At 38.5% G+C, this 21,069-nt stretch overlaps 1 protein-coding gene across 9 annotated transcripts in view; it reads left to right on the forward strand.

Moving 5' to 3' along the window:
* trappc13 (trafficking protein particle complex subunit 13) overlaps window positions 1–21,069 on the forward strand; it is an 82,218-nt gene that overhangs the window by 42,300 nt on the left and 18,849 nt on the right. For 7 of the 9 annotated variants that reach the window (XM_080186581.1, XM_080186577.1, XM_080186575.1 and 4 more), the window contains 6 exons: window positions 719–803; window positions 3,113–3,240; window positions 5,494–5,566; window positions 10,891–10,935; window positions 16,312–16,329; window positions 19,412–19,545. In XM_080186581.1, the coding sequence (XP_080042707.1) occupies window positions 719–803; window positions 3,113–3,240; window positions 5,494–5,566; window positions 10,891–10,935; window positions 16,312–16,329; window positions 19,412–19,545 (483 nt within the window). The remainder of the gene's footprint in view (window positions 1–718; window positions 804–3,112; window positions 3,241–5,493; window positions 5,567–10,890; window positions 10,936–16,311; window positions 16,330–19,411; window positions 19,546–21,069) is intronic. The other 2 variants (XM_080186578.1, XM_080186579.1) reach the window with 1 other exon arrangement.

Here is a 21,069-nt window from a genome sequence, read left to right on the forward strand (position 1 = left end):
AATTTGATTGTGGTTCTTTTTTTTGGCTTACTTTCAAGCTGCAGTGATGGGTTATACAGCAAGAACCTCTGAATTTAATTGATACTTTTTAAATAAATGAAAGCTGTATTTTTACTAATTACAAAGTACATATGTTTTGATGTTTATAATTGCAAACAGAAACTCCGTCCCTATTTTTCCTCCTTCCTTTCTCCACTCCCAAAAGCTTGGCAAGGGCTTAATAGCTTTATTTTCCTGACACCAGTCATCCCAATAACTGCTATTCGTGTGTAAACCAGCAGGTGGGTCTTTTGCCAGGATGAGGGTGGTACTAATGTCTAAAATCAGCTAACTCAGTACAGACCAGGGTTTGAGTGTTTGCCTTGTCAACATGCTGAACTCATTGGTTTAGCCAATTAAGCCACCGTGGGATGGATTGTTAACAGAAAGTGCTGTTGGTGCAAATTCTCATTTGCCACATGATGGCAGAGCAGTGATTTTTACATTGCAATAATGTACAGATATAATAAGAGAAGCTAAAAGTAGCAGACACTTTTGTAAGGACCATTCCTGTGTTCTGTTCTGAAATAAACTGTCTTCTAAAAATTCAATTGTATTCAAATATTACTGCAGTTTCTGCTTTGATCTTTGTAATACATATATTTTAATGTGCTTGTTTATGCTATTTTCACCTTATGTTGTGTAGAAATATTGATCATTTCACATTTGTCTTGAGCAGGAATATTTTCTTGGGTGAAACCTTTTCAAGCTACATCAGTGTACATAATGACAGCGTGCAAGTTGTTAAGGATATCTTGGTTAAGGTAAGGCTATTATGTTGTGGTTATGATTTTCTTGCATAAAATGTTTTCATATATGTTCCATTTTGTTTTCTTCTGGCAAGCATAAAATGAATTTTTCTGATAGGAATGAGCACATTCCTGTGTTTCCACTAGCGTTAACATTTTTTGGACTATTTCCTCTCAAACCCAAAGCACTTAGAAGTGTAATTATAGGTTTGGTCCTTGCCGGCTTGGGTAATGTCTGGAGAAAACGTTTTGAACTACATAATTGTGTTATGTTACTGGCAGTTACTGGATAACTACAGCCCTGTTCCATCTTGCATCAGTAAATAGTGTCATAAATCAATCGGTAGCAATGGACTTCAGGGTTGCCTGTTTGAAAATAACTCTAGTAATTGACCAGCAATGCATTTTCACAGTTAAATACAGATATAGTGAGATCCAGTCATCCCAACTAGCTCAAGTTTCTAAAGAAATTTATGATGCCTTTTCCCCAAAATCTATATCTTACATCTCGATTGATTTCAATAAGTATCCTAATTTCGTGAAGTAATATAGTTTAAGATTGTGAGGCTGATTCCTAGAATCAGAGAATAGAATTATAGAAAATATTTAGGAAAAAAACATTATTTTTTCCCCAGCAAGTCTTTAAATAGCTATTTAAGAAGCTGAGGGTAGAAGAAGTATTAATCTGGAGCACTATGTCAAGTTAAAGGTGGAACATCAACTACAAGATGATAAAGAATATTTGTTATGGTAATGGAGGTAAAGTCAACAGAATAGTTCAAGAGGCAGCCGATTTGTTTTGCTGGAAAAGGTGATGGCTCTCTCCAGAAAAAGTGAGCTTGACGGACCAACTGACCCTTTTCTGTTGTTTGTGATGGTGGAAATTTTAATTGAACTTTTTAAAATGAGCAAGAAGTATTTGTAATTACAAATAGCAGCCATTTAGGTGCAGAATTCAGATTTGTCATTTTATCCTCCAGCTTGTGGTGACACAGTGGTTAGCACTGCTGCCTCACGGCGCCAGGGACGTATGTTCAGTTCCCGGTTTAGGCCACTGTCTGTGTGGAGTATGCACGTTCTCTCCCTGTCTGCATGGGTTTCCTCCCACAGTCTGAAAGGTGTTCTGGTTAGGTGTGTTTACCTGAACAGTCGCCAGAATATGGTGACTAGGGGAATTTTACAGTAACTTCATTGCAGTGCTAATGTAAGCTTTAGTTGTGACTAATAAATAAACCTTACTTTAGACCACTACGGTGGCATACTGGTTAGCACTGCTGCCTCACAGTGCCGGGGACCTGGGTTCAATTTTGGCCTTGGATGACTATATGGAGTTTGCACTTTCTCCCCGTGTCTGCATGGGTTTCCTCTGGGTGCTCCAGTTTTCTCCCACAGTCCAAAATGTGCAGGTTAGGTTGATTGGCCGTGATAAATTGACCCTAGTGTCAGGATAAATGAGGGTGACGGGAGTAGGGCCTGGATGGCTTGTGGTCGGTACTGACTCGTTGGGCTAAATGGTCTCCTTCTGTACTGTAGGGACTCAATAATAGTGACCTCAATCTCCTCCTTGACCTGACCCAACTACCTCACGACCTGATAGTCTCCTCCACCTGACTGCCCATTCAAACCTATATGGGCAGCACGGTAGCACAGTGATTAGCACTGCTGCTTCACAGCTCCAGGGACCTGGGTTCGATTCTTGGCTTGGGTCACTGTCTGTGTGGAGCTTGCATGTTCTCCTTGTGTCTGCATGGGTTTCCTCCAGGCGCTCTGGTTTCCTCCACAGTCCAAAGATGTGTGGTTAGGTTGATTGGCTGTGCTAATAAAATTGTCCCTTAGTGTCATGAGATGCATAAATTAGAGGGGTTAGTGGGTAAAATATGTAGGGATATGGGGGTAGGGTCTGGGTGAAATTGTGGTCAGTGCAGACTTGATGTGATGAATGGCCTCTTTCTGTACTGTAGGGATTCTATGAGCTCCTCTGCTTTCCTCTTTTTCCCTGTACTACTTCCTCCACTGTTGCACTGTGGCTGTTTGGTGAAGAGTGTTTCCTTATACTAGATTGGAAGAAAGTCATTGAGAATGGTTTAAGTTGATTTCAACCTTTTCTCTCTGGTGGGTTAATTGAAATTGAGATTGTGGTGTTTGGTAAATTTCAGCTGCAAACTTGTTTACTATATTTGTTGCAGCCACTGAATTGCATAGTCAAGCCCCATTTCTGTAACAGTGCCACAGTCTCTGATATTCAGTGGAGGAGGGTTTTAAAAATCACAAAACTACCAAAGAGTTTTCAGGGAATTTTTGTTTACCTTTCTTTTTATAAAAAGGCTGATCTTCAGACCAGCTCTCAGCGTTTAAACCTGTCAGCTTCAAATGCTGCAGTGGCTGAACTTAAGCCTGACCGTTGTATTGATGACGTGATTCACCATGAAGTGAAAGAAATTGGAACACACATGTAAGTTCTGTATTTTTCCATTTTAACAACATACTGAAAATAAAGCATGCATCAAAGAAATCACTGAGTATCTATAGGTACAAAAATCCTTTGAGTGTAAAAGAAACATAACTTGGAGCCTAAGTGTGAAACCGCAGGAATGTTCTTCTTGAGAGCTCTGTCTATGGGAAAACGTTCACATCTCAGACAGCTGGAGAATATTGTCCACTGTGCCCAGCAGATAAAAAAAATTGTCAGTTTAATAAAAGTCCAATATATATTTAAAAATGAACAATGACACTATTAGTTCACTCGTACTTTGTCATTGTTCAAAGATTAATTCCTTCATAATCAAGTGCAATTTCATATCTGAAACTCGCTTTTCTGTGATTGCTCCCAGAACCATTATGCAAGCAGAGCAATTTTTACACATTTGTCATTTTGTCCTCCAACTTCTGTTTTCTTCTTTTTCCCTTTACTTTTTCCTCCACTGTTGCACAGTGGCTGTTTGGTCAAGAGAGCTTCCTTATACTAAATTGAAAGGAAGTCATTGAGAATGGTTTAAGTTGACTTCAACATTTTTATTCTGATGTGTTGATTGAAATTGAGATTGTGGTGTATGGTAAATTTCAGCTGCAAACTTGTGTCCAGCGTTTGCTGCAGCCAACAAATGTTCTAAGCTTAATGGAAAACAAAATATTTCTCAACATTGTAGTGCCATTGAATTTTGATATGGAATGGAGGAGGAATATACAGTATTTTCTTTCACTTTGTTGTGATCTCAACCAAATAGCAGGCTAGGACAGAGATTAAGCATCTGCCTATTTGAGATGTGGATTAAAAAGATCAGAAGTTGGAAGATAAACTATTACATGACTGTTGTTCCTATATCCTCACTAAGAGCAACATTGCAGAGTCCAGGCAGAAGACCACTTGCTCTTTTGCTATGCATCCTAATGAAAGTAGAAATAAAGGAACAGGACACTGTCTATTCTTAAATACAAATGTACTTTTACTTTTCACCTTCCCCCTTTTTAACAAAAAGTAAGATTAAATTGATCACTGATTCCTATTTAGATTTAGCAAAAGAAAGAGGCCAATGCATTGTTTCTATTATTGAACCAAACTTGACATTTTTCAAACTGATCAGATGTTCACTTTGCTCTTTGGATGGTAATTTTTAAGCATTTTGATGATCTTTCATTGAGAGCCATAAAAGATCATACAAGCAATTTACTGAGTCAGATGGTCCTCTTTGTTGATGTTACACTCCATTTATGATACGATAGACTAGTGTTACCAACTTCAATTCGGAAAATGCAGTCAGCAGTTTCTGGATCCACACTGAATCATCATCATTTTTTCCAATTTTCTGATTGAGTTATATTTTCAAAGTTTCAAATTTTGTTCAATGTATCTTGTATGTTGCTCTACTGCGAACTTGATGAAATAATTTTCTGGCAGAACCAATGGCATAATGTATATTACTTTTGGACAACCAGAAAAACTTTTAGAATAATATTGAAGGTTGATGCATTCTCTGGTTAATAGGATCTTGTGAACTTATTGAAATGTTCTTATCTTGACATGTGTGCGTGAAAATAATGGAAATGTTGGAAATCTGAAAAACTGGATTTGCACAGTAGGTCCAACAATATCTGGGTAAAGAAGGCAATCCAGTGCTTCATGTGAACAGTTAATATTTAGGTGTGGGGTCTTTGTTAGAACTGGAAGTTGGGAGGTGAGTAAACCATTTCATAACAATAATATCGAGGGTGTTGGGGAAGAGATAATAAATAGGCCAGAGGAAAATTTTTTTTATGCAGTAATATTGAGTTGCAGCATCTGTTTTATGTTACAACACAGTTTGTATTTGCATACATCTGCTTGCATTGATAAGTAAAAACAAATTCAAGTATGGGAAAGGAATATTTAGCCCATTGAATCTGCTTTATCTGGTTTTGTAACTAGCAAGTTATTTCAACCTAAAGTGTTGTCCTTTGGAGAAAAATAGGCTCGTACTTTGGTGTTATTTATTGCTAAGTATTGGGTGTAGCTTAATTGGCAGCTCACTTTTCTGGCCCTCGATTCGAGCCCCACTTTTTAGTACAAATACCAAGGTTGACAAGTCAGTGTAGTACTGTGGTGAGGTGGTGTCTTGGGTAAGAGGTTAAACCAAGGCCAGTTTGGCCATTATGATATTGCTGTGCCATTTGCAAATTGACTCCTATGTTTCCTTAATTTCTATTTTTTCATTTTGCTTTGCTTTTGCAGCTTAGTCTGTGCAGTCAGTTATACAACACAAGCTGGAGAGAAGATGTACTTTAGAAAGTTCTTCAAATTTCAGGTAATATGTAAAATTTAGGGCTGAATTCTTTGAGATATACATCAGCTAAAAGGTTGTGTGTTACTCATCATTTTTTCAAATAACAGGCTATTAATTTGTTGTTTAGATCTGCTGATTTTAACCTAAATATTTTGTCAGTTCTAATTACTTTGCAAGTATGTGCATAAAATTAAGGGGATGTGGATATTCCTGGTTGGATCAGACTTTATTGCCAATGCCTAATTGCACTTGACCTGAGTGGTTTGTTGGGCCATTTTAAAGTTGACTCTTAAGTGCCCTCTGTTCAAGAGCAACTAGGCTTGGGCAATAAATGCAAGAAGTCCAGTATTTCCAGTTAACTCAAATCTTTATGTTAGGGCCAAAAGACAAAATGCTGGAAAATCTCAGCAGATCTGGCAGCATATATAAGGAGAGAAAGGAGCTGATGTTTCGTGTCCCGATAACCCTTTGTCAAAGCTAGGGATTGTGACTCTTCTGCAATATCCAGAGTGTTCGAATATCTCGTGCTTCTCTGATTTGTAGCTGCATACAGTACTCAAGTTGCGGTTTGACAGGTGCATTATGTATGTATTTTTATATTCATAACCTTTCACTTTCCTGTTGTTTTCAGAGTTGTCAAACTTCGATTGGCTTTGTCAGTTGCTGTTCCGCATTTGTTGGATGTGACCTTTGAGCCGACTAAGGCTTGTAGGTCTATTTCAACTGACTATTTCAAATTGTGTTATAGTTTTTGTTGTTTGTGGTTATATTAATAAGATTTCAAGACTATGGTATAATGATAATGTCACTGAGCTAGTAATCCAGAGGCGCAGCCTGTTAATTCGCTGGGCGTCCATGTGGCAAAGGAAGAAGCTGGAGCCAATCTGCCTTCTGCATATGTTATACTGTGTTTTGTGAATAACCCCAAGTGCAGACTACTTTTCCCTGCCACACTGTTTGTCCCCATGCAGGTGGAAACTGATTCTTCTATACGTACCCTAATCTTTCCCAATTAGTATCAGCTACTCTGACTCACAACTACAGCATGCACTCAGTTGTCACAGCATTTGCAGCTTTGACATAGGTTAATGCTTTGCGCGTTAATGCTCTGCAGGTTCAAATCTCACCGTGGCAGCTGCTGGAATTTAATTTCAATTAATAAATCTGGAATATAAAGCTAAACTCAGTAATGGTGTTAATGATGACTACCATCAGTTGTTGCTCAAAAGCCATTTGGCTTGTTAATGCCCTTTAGGGAAGGGAGTCTGCCATTTTTATCTGGTCTGATCAATGTGACTGCTGAGCCACAGCAATGTGGTTGACTCTTAACTGCCCTCCAAAATGAACAGGCAAGCCATTCAGTTCAAGGACAATTAGGGTTGCTGGCACCTACGTCCCTTGAAAGAAAAATGTTTCAACCAGTGAGGAACTGGAATTCTGCCTGGTTGCTTTTAAGTATAATGTTGAATATAATTTCCGAGAAGTATTGCATCAGGATATAATGATATTGAGAAGGACAGAATGGTAGACTTTGAAACTGGACATAGCAAAAACAATTTGTGTTTGTAGAATTCAATAGGGGAATGTTAGAATTATCCTCCTGCACTTGACACCAGTTTAAGTAGACTCCCCTGGAGTCTAGTCAGAGTAGTATTTCAAGTGATTGCAACATCTTGTCTGTTGACCCTACATGTAATTCTTAAATACCTCCGATACTCTTCCTAATTTAGCCAGAGGCTGAACTAGTACATTAAAGGCAATAGTGAATTCTGTTGTTTGTTTGCCTTTATTGAGAGGAAGCTCCCAAGATAAGAAAATAGTCCACGTTTTCTAGGACCTGAACATTGCTCTTAATCAAAGTGGGGAGTTATTGTGTTTTGGGCGCTGGTTAGAAAAGGACCAAAACTTTGCGGGTATTTAATGAAAGGCCCATTTTCTCATTAGTTCTTGCTCCATAAACCTTTTGTGTTTGACAGAATCACAGGCTTTGGGAGGTTGTAAAAGGCCGTATTTCAATGTTTGGTGCTGTTCCTTGCACTTTTTTTGAATTTGCCGCACAGTGAAAATCAAGCCTGTGGTGCCTCTTCATGGGCAACTCTGGAACTATGGTCATCATTTATGTGTGTTAGCAAGGCCCTAAAGTTGTTGGGAAGATCTGATTAGAGACCAAGAGTGTTTTGTTTAAATGAAGTTTGAGATTCAAGGTAACTGCTCAGTGAATGACGTTAAAATCTTTCCAAGGATTTTGAACAAATCAAAATAAACTTTACTATACAGGGTCAGAAAGATAAAACTATTTACAGTAACTATCTAATGTTGATGTTCAGCGTTAATATGAGGTGCATATTAATGGAACAAAACTGTGGTCTAACACACCACACTGCACAATAAATGCCAAATGTGACCAAAGCAAATGCCACGGATTTTAAAACAACCCACCCAGATGGCGATAACACTGAATTAACCAATCTCTCTCAAACTCCATCTCTTACAAGGAATTCCAGTCTTCACCTTTGAAGATCTCACTTTGGAATTCTGTCCAAAAGTTGCTGTGACTCTCATGATGTCAATGACAGCTCACCTCACTGGGTTACAATCTCGTCTCCCAAGATTGCCTTCCCCTGGATTCCCAAGTCTACACTCAAGCACCACTCACAAGCAAAGCTCTAGCTCTTCAGCCAGGCTGAGCAGAGCACCTTTGCTCCAAAGGAGCACTTTTGCCCATTGGATCTTCAGAGCACCTATTGAGCCCTATATAATTACCAGAGATGGCCATCGGCAACGGTCCACTTGCAGGGTTTCAGTCTCATCTCCGGATATTTCATTTCTCTGGATTCCTGAGTAGACACCCAAATACCAACTCGTAAGCGCAACTTTAGATCATCAGCTGCACTGTGCAGAGCACTAATACTCCAAGGAGGTACCTTTTGTCCTAACACCTGCAGCAAGGAGTCACCAACATTTGGTTACCTTCTTCACTTTTCCTGTTGGAGCCTGTTCTCCACTCCTCTATTTTTTAACTAAACTGGGAACCTTTTCCAATCCCTGTCCTTTCTCTGGGGGACTTGTCTTCAATGCTGCTTCACTCCTGCTTACATAACTTGGGTTAATGTACACTCTTTCTTCCTGCTAAGGTGTACTGGGCTATAAGAGCTTAAATACATGGAACTGCACATGTGCAGGCCACCTCTGGTCTGTGAATGTGCAAAACATTCTACAGTCCATTGCAAGTTGAAGTACTAGGTCTCCGCTCTCAACAAGGTGAAATAGTTTTCATAGTACTGGACAGCAGTGATCCCTGCCCTTATATGCTTTGGAAACTTGGACAACTTGCAGCAGACACCTTGAAGCACTGGAAAAGTATCACTAACAGTGCTTCCGCAAGATTCTCCAAATGCAGTGACAAGAAAAGATGTCCAATAGCAGCATCCTTCACCAATGTCACCATGCCCAGCATCGAGGAAAGCATTGAACTCATTGAACAACATTGCCGGAACATGCAGAGGTGAAGTTAATGTGTTGGAGGGAGCACCACCTGTGCCGTACGTGGCAATAATCCACAAATCATGCATTGGACTTTATCAGCTATCTCTGAACTCATTGAGCTGGAATGGAAGCAAGTCATCCTCAATCCGGAGGGGCTACCTAAGAAGAGGATGACTTAAATGCCATATGCAAATGTACAATTAATTAAAGAGGAATTTAAAAATGCATATTTAAATGCTAAATTTGAATATAATATTTTATGGTGATGATGGAGTCAGAGTTTTACAACATGGAAACAGGCCCTTCAGCCCAACTTGTCCATGCCGCCCTTTTTTAAAACCCCAAAGCTAGTCCCAATTGCTCGCATTTGGCCCATATCCTTCTATATCTATCTTACCCATGTAACTATCTATATGTTTTAAAAGACAAAATTGTACCCTATTCTACTACTACCTCTGGCAGCTTGTTGCAGACATTCACCATCCTCTGTGTGAAACAATTGCCCCTCTGGACCCTTTTGTATCTCTGCCCCATCACCTTAAACCTATGCCCTCTACTTTTAGACTCCCCTACCTTTGGGAAAAGATATTGATTGTCTAGCTGATATATGTCTCTCAATATTTTATAGACCTCTACAAGATCACCCCTCGTCCTTCTGCATTCCCGAGGGGAAAAGTCCCAAAAATACAAGTCTCCTTATAACTCAAATCATCAAGTCGTGGTAGCATCCTAGTGAATCTTTTCTGCACACTTTCTAGTTTAATAATATCCTTTCTGTAACAGTGAGCAGAACTGTGCACAGTATTCCAAGTGTAGTCATAGTTGCAGTCATAGTTTTCAGAAAAGTTTAAAAATTTATTGGGACAATTGATTGTTCTGTGCCCAGTTATATTGTACATGGATGCATTGCTTTGAATTCCATAAACCTTATTTATTTAAATACATTGGAGTCACTTCTTGGCCTATGGTCAAGTGTTGGATCAAGCCAGAGATGGGGTGCAATTCATTATCTTGTCAGCTTGGATCTTGTTCGTCTGTCTTGTGGGGACCATGAATTAGATTCAATTTGAATTTGGTTTCTGGACCAGATAAGAGGATGGTTTCAGGCTTGCCCTGTCCACTCTGAGCATTGGCTTTGTAACTAAGAATGGAGTAATTTTTCTTGAGTTTCTTTTTTAAATTTTTTTTATAGTTTTCATTTGTTGATAGAGAAAATTGCAAAGCTTTGTGTGTTTCTAGGAGTTGGCAGAATAATGCGTAGTAAAGCCATGACTACTTGTATCTTTTACTTTCAGTATCCAAATGAGTTGCTCAGAACAAATAACGGACTGCTGTGACTGAGGCTATACAGATTGGGGATTTTGTAGTGTTAATCTGTGGGTAATGCTAGTGCTGTTTGTACTGTGCAATGGTTCTGTGATTCAAAATGCATCATGAGACTTTTAACCATCTACAATAAACACTAGCCTAATGCGAAAGGTATTTGGCATCTTCTGGTCAAACGCAGTTGTGAAGTGAGCAGATTGGGTACAGCATGAAAAGCTTGCAGCTAAATTGGTGTGCTTAGTATTAAACTTTTTAATCTCTACAATTCTCTTTGACAAGGGATTTTGTTTTTGAAGGCTTCAAAGCCACGTGACACCTAACGTTTTACCAAACAAATAGGCTTTCATTTGTGGCAGCGGACCTTTTGTAATGTGTGTTGTATGCTCTACATTCTCTTTAGTTCTTCATCTTGAAGTTAAACAAATTACTGATAAAGCAACTCCTTACTCATTAGACAGCATCTAAATTTAACAGTACTGATGGATGACCTACTCGAGAAAAGAGTCTTCAGCTTTCATTCTCTGTTCACACAGGTTCTTAAACCACTTGATGTAAAGACCAAGTTCTACAATGCCGAAGTAAGTGTATGATTAAGTTACCATAATGCACGAGGAGTTCCAAATTTACTTCAGAAAGGTTTATTATACTGCTGCTGGTAATGTAAAGCTACTGCAAGGCGCTTGTGTATTCGCCCGAAATTTGCTGATAATTTAAGATGGCATTTTTGCATTGTTTATAGCTTTTTAAGCAATCCTATCCCTTTTTTAAAAAAATGCTGCTTTTTTTTATCTGACGAGATGGTCCAGCCTATAGGCACTCTGACTTTTTTAGTAACTTGACCAGCCCCATCTGTTTTGATTGTTTAAAATTCTGCTCTTGCAATGTATTTGTTGGTTGTTTCCTGCAGTAATATACAGCTGCAATAGATAGGTTAAATGGCTGGTACTTTTGGGATTTGAAGCAATGACTGTAATGTCGGTGGAGAATACTTCACTCCAGCAGTAAATGTTACATTCCGGTCATTCTAGGACACTGTTATAGATTTGTGCCAACAATTGAGGGAAAATATTGGTTATGGTTTTATTTATCAAATTAAACTTATTTTTAAATTTACCTTGAGACATCGTTTGGGAAATAAATAGGGAAGATCTGCAAGTATAACTAACAGTTAATTCCTGTCACACCCCTTTGACTGAACCTTGCCTGTTTATTGTACTTGCATCCGTGTCTTCCCAATTCTTAGAGACAGACCAAGAAATGTTTTTGACATACTGCTCAGTTGACTCTTGTTTTATGCTTCTTGCTTAACACTTCCTCCTGCAACTTTCATCTCCCACCTTTCACCACTCCCACTCCTAATTTCTGATTATGTTTACTACTCTGTCTCGGTATCTACACTTCCCTCTTTCCGCAGAACACCTGTGCTTTAATTCCTGCTCCCCGCTGTCAATATTCTGAAGAAAGCTTCAAGTATGTTCTTAATCATGACATGGGATTATGCCTAAAGTCTTCAAAACATTTACGTATTCCTAAATACTACTAGCACCATCTCCCTCTCCCTGATTTCCAATAGTTCCAGATCCCACATTCGCTCTTGGTTCTTTCAGATCTTAACAACCTTTTCCTGGAGGACAGCTGTTCCCTGATTCATTCCCCGTGCCAATACTTTCACCAATCAGAGCCACCTACTTGGTTTGAACTTGAAACAAAAGCTTGGCAGCTAACTGTTCTCTGGTGCATTCTCCATGACAACACCTCTACCAATTAGAGTCCACTTGCCAACCAGCCTTGTAATATAAATTGTTATTCCCGCTTTCATTTATCTTGCTTAGCTGTCCTGATGAATGCAAGATGGAAAGCTTTGATATCGTATCTCATTTTTCAGCAATATTCAATGCCCTTTTCAAAATTCCAAAACCCGATTCCTCTACTTCAAAACAACCCTGACATCAGCCAGTCATTCGAATATGATATAACTGGGTGAAGCAACCTGTAAAGATGTAGCTTTTGAATTTGAAACCAAGAATCAATTTCTGTTACTCTGATTCAATGTTACAGCAGCCTTTGAGATGGAACTGTGTGGAAGGATGGAACGGTCTTGGGTTGTGTGGATTTCTTGCCATGGTCATTGGCAATATGTGGTGACAGTGCAAGTTGTAATGAACCAGAGATGTAAGCAAGCAATGCAGGATTATTGCGTCTAATGCTAAAACTGCAGTATTAATGGATAACATAAAAAAAATTAAAATATCTTAAGGCATTTTTCAAGAAGGCATTAATATGAAACTGCCCTTAGCAAATGGCTCAGTAAAAAAAAGTTTTCTGGAGACATGGAAAGTGCACACAAATTTAACATGAACATTTATGCAAACTGCACAGTAGAAGCATGTGGCATGGAGCTAGATATCCAAACTAGGATATAATGAAAACTGCAGTTAGCAGATATGCACAAGTTGTCTAAATTGTCTTTTATCCTTTCAATTCTTGTTTTTAATTCTCTCATAGAATGTGGGTGTAACTGGCTAGGCCAGCATTTATTGCCCATCTCTAATTGCCTTTGAGATGTTGGTGGTGAGCTGCCACCTTGAACTGCTGCAGTCCATGCAAATGAATGTAATTAACGTTTCCATGAGCTTTTTATGTTACTTAATATAGGTATGTATATAGCAAAATAGTATGGTTATAGAGAGAAGGAGGCTATTATGCCTGTCAAATCTTTCCTGGCTCTCTGCAAGAGCATTTTCAGTTAGTCCCACTTCACCCACCCTGTAGTAATCCAACAATTTTTTTCTCTTCAGATGCTTTATAAAAGTCACATTTGAATCTGTCTCACGACCCCCTTGGGAAATGCAATTCAAATCCTACATTAAAAAAAATCATGTTGTCATTGATTATTTTGCTAATTTCTTAAATCTGTGTCTTCTAGTTTTTGACCCCTCTACCAATGGGATCAGTTTCTCTCCATCTTTTCTGTCCAGATTCATCACATTTTGAACACATCTATCAAACCTCCTCTTGCGATTCTCCTCTTAAGAAGAATAGTCCCAGCTTCACCAATTGTTTCTCAGAAGTGAAGTTCCTTGTCCCTGAAACTATTCAGGGGAGGTGATGGCCTAGTGGTACGATTAATCCAGAAACTTGGCTAATGTTCTGGGACCTGGGTTTGAATCCTGCCATGGCAGATGGTGAAATTTGAATTCAATAAAAAAAAATTGGAATTAAGAATCTAATGATGACGAAGAGACCATTATTGATTGTCACAAAATACCCATCTGGTTCACTAATGTCTTTTATGGAAAGAAATTTGCCTTCCTTAACTGGCCTAGCCTACATATGACTCCAAAGCCACAGCAATGTGGTTGACTCTCAACTGCCATGAAGTAATTAGAGATGGGCAATGAATGTTGGTCCAGCCAGCAACACCCATGTCCCACAAATGAATAAAATTATAAATCTTTTCTGTACCCTCTCTAAAGCTGCCTTATGCTTCTTGGATTGTGGTATCCAAAATTGGACACAATACTCCAGTTGAGGCCTAAACAGTGTTTTATTAAGAACTTTCATAACTTTGTTACTTCTATAATCTGTCACTTACTTCATTTCTCAGGATCCCATATATCTTTTTAACCACTCTCTCAACCTGCCCTGTCATCTTCAAAGAATTGTGCGCACACCTCCCCAGTTTTCTCTGATCCTGCACCTTCTATACAATTGTACAGTTCAGTTGGTATCAGCTCTGTTCATTCTTCCTACCAAAATGTATCACTTAATACTTCTGTCTGCCGTATGTTCGTCCATTTCACCAGTCTGCTTTTGTCCTCTTCAAGTTCATCATTATCATTCTCACAGTTCACGATACTTTCAAAATTGTGTTACCTGCAAATTTTGAAATAATGCCCTGTATACCCAAGTCTAGATTTATGGGAAAGGAATATGCAGGTAAGGGCAGCAGATTTCCTTCCCTAGGATATTAGATAAAGGATAAAGTGAACATAAGAAATAGGAGCAGGAGTAGGCCAACTAGCCCTTCGAGCCTGCCCCGCCATTCAATAAGATCATAGCTGATCTGTCGTGGCTCAGTTCCACATTCCCGCCCTCTCCCCATAACCCTTAATCCCCTCTCTTATCAAAATCCCATCAACCCGCGTCTTAAAAATACTTAGCGAGGTAGCCTCCACCACTTCAACGGGCAGAGAATTCCAGAGATTCACCACCCTTTGAGTGAAGAAGTTCCTCCTCAACTCTGTTCTAAACCGCCCCCCCTTTATCTTGAGGCTGTGCCCCCTAGTCCTGCTATCCTTTCAGCGGGAAGAGTCTCTCCACCTCTATCCTATCCATCCCATTCATCATCTTATATGTCTCAATGAGATCTCCCCTCATTCTTCTAAACTCTAACGAGTACAAGCCTAATTTATTCAGCCTCTCCTCATAGCTCAATCCCCTCAACTCCGGCATCAGCCTAGTAAACCTCCTCTGCACTCCCTCCAAGGCCAAAATATCCTTGCGTAAGTACGGCGCCCAAAACTGCACACAGTACTCTAGCTGCGGCCTCACCAATGCCCTATACAGACCAGATGGGATTTTCTGACAATCAACAATATGCCCTTTCTTTGTAATATTCTTGAAATGTATGAAGTCTTTGATAAATCCCAAGGGTCAAGAATGGGTGGGCTGCTGCTCCCAGGCTTATGTCAATATCATTTGGAAATGAACATCAAATGTGTAGAGATGGTTTTTCGATTGAATTTTCTCCTCTTTCGATAGAGCGGCATTTGATGTTTAGGCTCGTCAAAATAGTTTAGATTGATAAATATGAGGTCATCCACTATGGATCTGTAAAAGACAAGGCAAAATCTGTGAAGGATGAGTCACTAAGAGTTGTGGAAGAGCAAAGGGATTTAGGAGTCCATATTAACGCACCACTCTAAACTAGTGTGCAGGTATTTAAACTAATTCAAACAGCAAATGGAAGGTTGGCTTTTATCTCTGAGGAATTGGAATTCCTCTTTTGAGGAAATCCAGAACAAGAGGAAATCTCTTAAAAATTACAACTTTGCCATTTAGGAGTGAAATCATAAAGAATTTGTTTAAATGCCACAGCAGTAAAAATGTAGTATTTGTTTCTTTAAAAATCTTTGGATGCTGGATCAATTAGCATTTTCAAGACTGATAGATTTTTGTTCGGTAATTGTATCAAGGGATTCTTGTTAGGTAATGGTATCAAGGGATGTGAGTTAAAGGTGGATAAATGATGAGATTCTGAGCAATCTATAATCTAAATGAATGACAGAACAGGCCTGAGGGGCTGAAAACCTACTTAACTCCATTCCTATGTAATTCAATAACACTGGGGAATCAAATCCTTACTCTGTTCCTTACTCTGCAGTGTTTTACACATTTCGTATGTAACCAAGTGGAAGGGTCTTGTGCAAAGATTTTCAGTGATGTGAGGTTTTCACAATTGGGACCAAGCCTTTGTGAAAAGCAGTAATATATATTTGATAGCATATTTGTGCAAATCTTCTTCCTTATAGTTTCCAGAGGTAGAAATAACTTAGTAAATGTTCTCTTTCAAGACAGAAAATGGAAAGCAATCATCCAAATTATATCTTTCCATTCCTAGAAGTAACTAAACTGTACTGCACAAATTTTATGAATAATTTTGCAACTTTTATAAGAAGAATATTATAATTGGCTTCATGTCCTCTAGAGTGATTGTCATTGGTTTAAGTATTTTGGAGAATGCTGCCCTGATGTATGTACATCTGTTTATTTTGCATAACTCGTGGGTGATTTCTTTGACCACCTTTATCATACTGTTAATAGTTTATTGGGAGCATAATGAAGAAGATAATTATGCTTTTCATGCAATCTGTAGGTAAAGTAGATGTTCTTTTCTTTAACATTTAACCCTTATTTATCTAATGTTTGCTTTTTAATTTTTCCCCCATTAGAGTGACCTCAGTTCTGTGGTAACTTTTTATTTATTGCTACTTTGTGCTTTGATTTAATTGCAACATAACCACAATTGCTGTAATTAACATTGGCTCAATTTGCAGAAAAATGGAGAAGCATTGATTAAATTTGAAATGACTATAAAATGGATTGCCCACAAAATGATGACTGAAAATCTGGCAAGTTGCGGTTTATTCATTTTATTTTTTAAAAAAGCTGTTTTTCTGAACTATCTAGAATTTAACTTCAGTAAATTGACTATTGGAAATCTGGAAAGTTGCTCCTTCAGATCCCTGATTGAATTGCACCATTTTTAATGCTTTTCCATTCTGTCACTAATCTCATCACTTAAGCTTGCCAGAAATCTGCTGTAATAAAAGACTGAATGAAAAATAAAATTAATCAAGGGGATTTGAGCAATGGATTTGTTGGAACCTACATTAGCGAAGGTGACATTTAAGCAATCCTTTAATGTTAATGTTGGGTCTGAGAGATGAACATGTGAAAAGAAGACTGCAATTGATTTGTTAATGACTTAAAAGTATGCAGTTGATAATACTGTGGTTTGGGGCACAAATCTAAAATGGGACAATATAAAATTTGTGACATTCTGTCAGTAATGTTGTTGACATCTTGCACACATTCTTGTGTTTGAGCAGAACCTATCAAGATCAACAATGAAAGTTCCTCTTTTTCTCCCTCTAACAAGTTGTAGGGAACAGAACATGCTGGAAACAGCAGATCAGGCAGCATCTGTACAGAGAGGCACATGGTTGACGTTTCAGGTCAACGACCTTTGATCAGAACTAATCTTTGGTTAATCTATCTTGGCAAACGTTTGCATCTATGAAGCTATTGCATTGAATATAAAATAAATCTAATCGTTATTGAACACCAAGATACATAAGTAGTCTCTCAACACCAGCTTAAAGTCCAACAGGTTTATTTGGTAGCACGAGCTTTCAGAGCACTGCCCCTTCATCAGGTGAGTGCAGGATTTGTTTCACAAACACGTCATATATAGACATGCACTCAATTACAATATAATGGTTGGAATGCGAGCCTTAACACATAATCAAGTCTTTACAAACTACTCAGCCTTCAGGAGAACAGTGACCATGATACCCCACAACCCTGCCACAGCGACCTCTGCAAAACGTGCCGGATCATCGACAGAGGTGCCATCATCTCAATTGAGAACACCATCCACCAGGTACATACTCTTGCGACTCAGCCAACATTGTCTACCTAATATGCTGCAGGAAAGGATGTGCCAAGACATGGTACATTGGCGAAATCATGCGTATGCTGCAACAATGGATGAATGGACACTGCTCGACAATCACCAGGCAGGAGTGTTCCCTTCCTGTCGGGGAACACTTCAAGCAGTCAAGGGCATTTGGCCTCTATCTTCGGGTAGACATTCTCCAAGGCAGTCTTCAAGACACACGACAATGCAGAATCGCCGAGCAGAAACTGATAGCCAAGTTCTGCACGTGAGGACAGCCTCGACCGGGATCTTGGGTTCATGTCACACTATCTGTAACCCCCATGACTTGCCTGGGCTTGCAAAATCTCACTAACTGTCATGGTTTGAGACAATTCGCACCTCATTAACCTGTGCTTAACCCCCTTTCCACTCGCATTGTATGCAGCTGTAAAGATTTGATTATATGTTAAGACTCACATTCCAACCATTATCTTGTAATTGAGTTTGTGTCTATATATGCCCTGTTTGTGAAACAAATCCTGCAGTCCCCTGATGAAGGAGCAGTGCTCCAAAAGCTCATGCTACCAAATAAACCTGTGTTGTGAGACTACTTGCTGTGCCTACCCCAGTCCAGTGCCAGCATCTCTACATCAACACTAAGCGTTAATTACATTTGTGAGAACTATAGAAACTTACAGCACAGAAGGAGTCTGTGGAGTCTCTTTGAAAGAGCACTTGTGCCTTGTCTCACATGCCAATTAGGTTTCTTATTCTTGGGTATTTGTCTAACTCCCTTTCAAAGTTATTGATGGAATTGACTTCCTCCACCTTTTTAGGTTGAGCATTCCGGATCTCGACAGCTTTAAATCAGAAAGTTTCTCCTCACCCTCACTCTAGATCTATTTATAATGTTTTTGACTCCATCGCTTCTGGTTATTATCCACTTGCCAGAGAATTTTTTTTCCCCCCTTATTACTCAATCAAATACTATCATCTTGAAAACCTTAATTACTCACTGTGGTAAAGTTTTTCCTCATATTACTACTGCTTTTATTGATTACTTTCAATCTGTGCCCTTTTGTTCTTGATCTTTTTGCAAGTGGGAACAGTTTCTCTCTATCTGTGTCCAGAATCCTCATAATTTTAAATACATTTATGAAATCGGCTCTCTGTCTTAATTTTTCTACGTAAAGCAGTCTCGCCTCCAATTTATTTGATCTGGGTAACCTGTGTCATATTCTAAATGTAGAGCAGATCATGGATTAAATTATTAGTTAAATTGAGAAGGATTTCACTGCATGTCATTTTCCTGTTTGTAGGAAAATTAGAGAAGACATTGGGCAATTCATAAATCAATGTACTCCCAGTAGGCTGCACCTCAATACTATACCATTGCTAGTTACTATTGTCAAAGCAAATAGAGTTTATTAGCTTAACTGCTTCCCCATTAACTTCAACAATTTTATTCTTCTATGTTTACTGTAACTTAGTGTTTCATCTCAGTTTTAAGAGTGACTGTTGTTCACTATACGAGATCTGCTTTTTTTACTTGTTTCAAAGAGGGAGAGTAACTGATGTGCGTTAGTCATCTTATAAGGACAGTGTTTTTGAGGTATTCTTCCATGGTCGATCTAAACTAATGTTTAATACCCCAGTTACTTGCAATGTGTAAATCAAAAATGCATCTTAGTAAATTTTTCCCAAATCCATTGCGGTGCAAAATTAATGAACTAATATGAAGTGAGTAAGATACTACCTGAAATAATGCTTTTGCTTTTCTTCATTGATTACTTGCCCTGTGATTCTGAGGCATGAACTAATCATAATATTTGGGTTAATTCTCAGAGGAACCAGTGCGAGTTTGTTTAGAAAATATTTTTTCCCCACAGACAGATGAAGTCTTTCTTGAAGCTCAGATACAGAATATCACAACTACCCCAATGTACATGGAAAAGGTTTCTCTTGAGCCATCCATAATGTATAATGTAACTGAACTGAACACCGTCAATACTGGAAGGAACGGGTAAGAAGAAAATGTTCAATTTACAGCTGTCCTCTGTTGGGCTGTGTTTTTTATATATTGATTTGAAAAAATTCATTCCCCTTCTCTCCATTTTTATTCAACATGCTCTGCTTTAACTTTTTCAGTGTCAGCTCCCTTTCTGTCAAAGCACTGCAGGATATACCAGTTTTTCTCCTCTTAATTAGAAGACAATCTGTATGCAGTAAATTAATTATATGCAAAGAACGGTGATGTTCTCTGTTTAAGTTGGAAAAATTCTTGAGACTGAATCTTTTTGGGGCCTGTAGTCGTAAGACTGAAGTGAGCATCTTGAATCTACATGATGTGAGGTGTAATTTAAAAAAAAACTGGACCCTTGGCTGTTCTGAACTGGGGTGGTGAGAAGGTATTTTCTAATATTTGTCAATATGTTGTATAATGCCTCAAAAAATGTCTAAGTTAGATTTGATTTGGTGATTCCCAATTATGGTGAGCAGAATCAATTCAATGTAAAATATTCTATTTCTAATTGTGTCTAGTAAGATAATTTTGATATTCGCTCATTTTGGATTGTTCACCCTGGAAAAAGGTGATCAATGGTAAGACGCATTGCGGTGAGACTGGAGTTTTTGTATTTGAAAGGAAGTGCTTTTAAAACCCAAATCGATAAACTTGTACGTTGTATTCAAGTGTCTGACAAAGCACACAAAAAACTGTTTTTGAGCAGTTCAAAGTACTTTCCTTCTAAGCAATGGTAATTTACAATCAGCTTAGGAGTTGTCATTCAGAGATTCCATATATTTAATTATGAATGCATTTTCCCTGGCAATGAATGTTATTATTTGTCACAGAATATTCATGGTTTGGGATGATGTTTCACTACAAATGATATTGGTTTGATTTTCTACAATATTGGTTTGGACCACAATAGAGGATATTCATTTCTACTACATCAGTTGCAGGATCTTGTTCAACCATGATAGTTAGCTCCAAAACTCCAATTGTTGAATGCGACCTGTGGTTTAGATGAATTGCAACAAGTTTGAGTCCTCTTCATTTTCTATTGAGAAGGAAAGATTGCAAATGGAGGGAAGAGATTTTCTATAAAAGCAGACATCAAGAAATGCCAACCATTTAAGGCCAAATATTGCTGGTAACATAGAAAAGTTAGAAGTGAAGGATTGATTTTTGGAAATATTGCATAAATATTGGGTTGTATGCAGTATAATGAAACAATTTCCAATCTAGTTTAAAGTTAGAACACATTTAATAACCTCTGGAAGTTTGATGAGGACTTGTCTGCTGAGGTAGTATGGGCGGAGATTAGTAATAGGAGAGGAGAGGTCACCCTGTTGGGAGTCTTTTATAGACCTCCTAAAAGTTCTAGAGAGGTTGAGGAAAGGATTGCGGAGACGATCCTGGTTAGGAGTGAAAGTAATAGGGTAATTGTTAGGGGGGACTTTAACTTTACTAATATTGATTGGAATTGCTATAGCCCTAGCTCGTTAGAGGGGTCAGTTTTTGTACAAAGCATGCAGGAGGGTT

The sequence above is a fragment of the Carcharhinus amblyrhynchos genome, chromosome 1 (genome assembly GCF_965287045.1).
Source record: "Carcharhinus amblyrhynchos chromosome 1, sCarAmb.v2.hapA, whole genome shotgun sequence".
Lineage (NCBI taxonomy): Eukaryota > Metazoa > Chordata > Chondrichthyes > Carcharhiniformes > Carcharhinidae > Carcharhinus > Carcharhinus amblyrhynchos.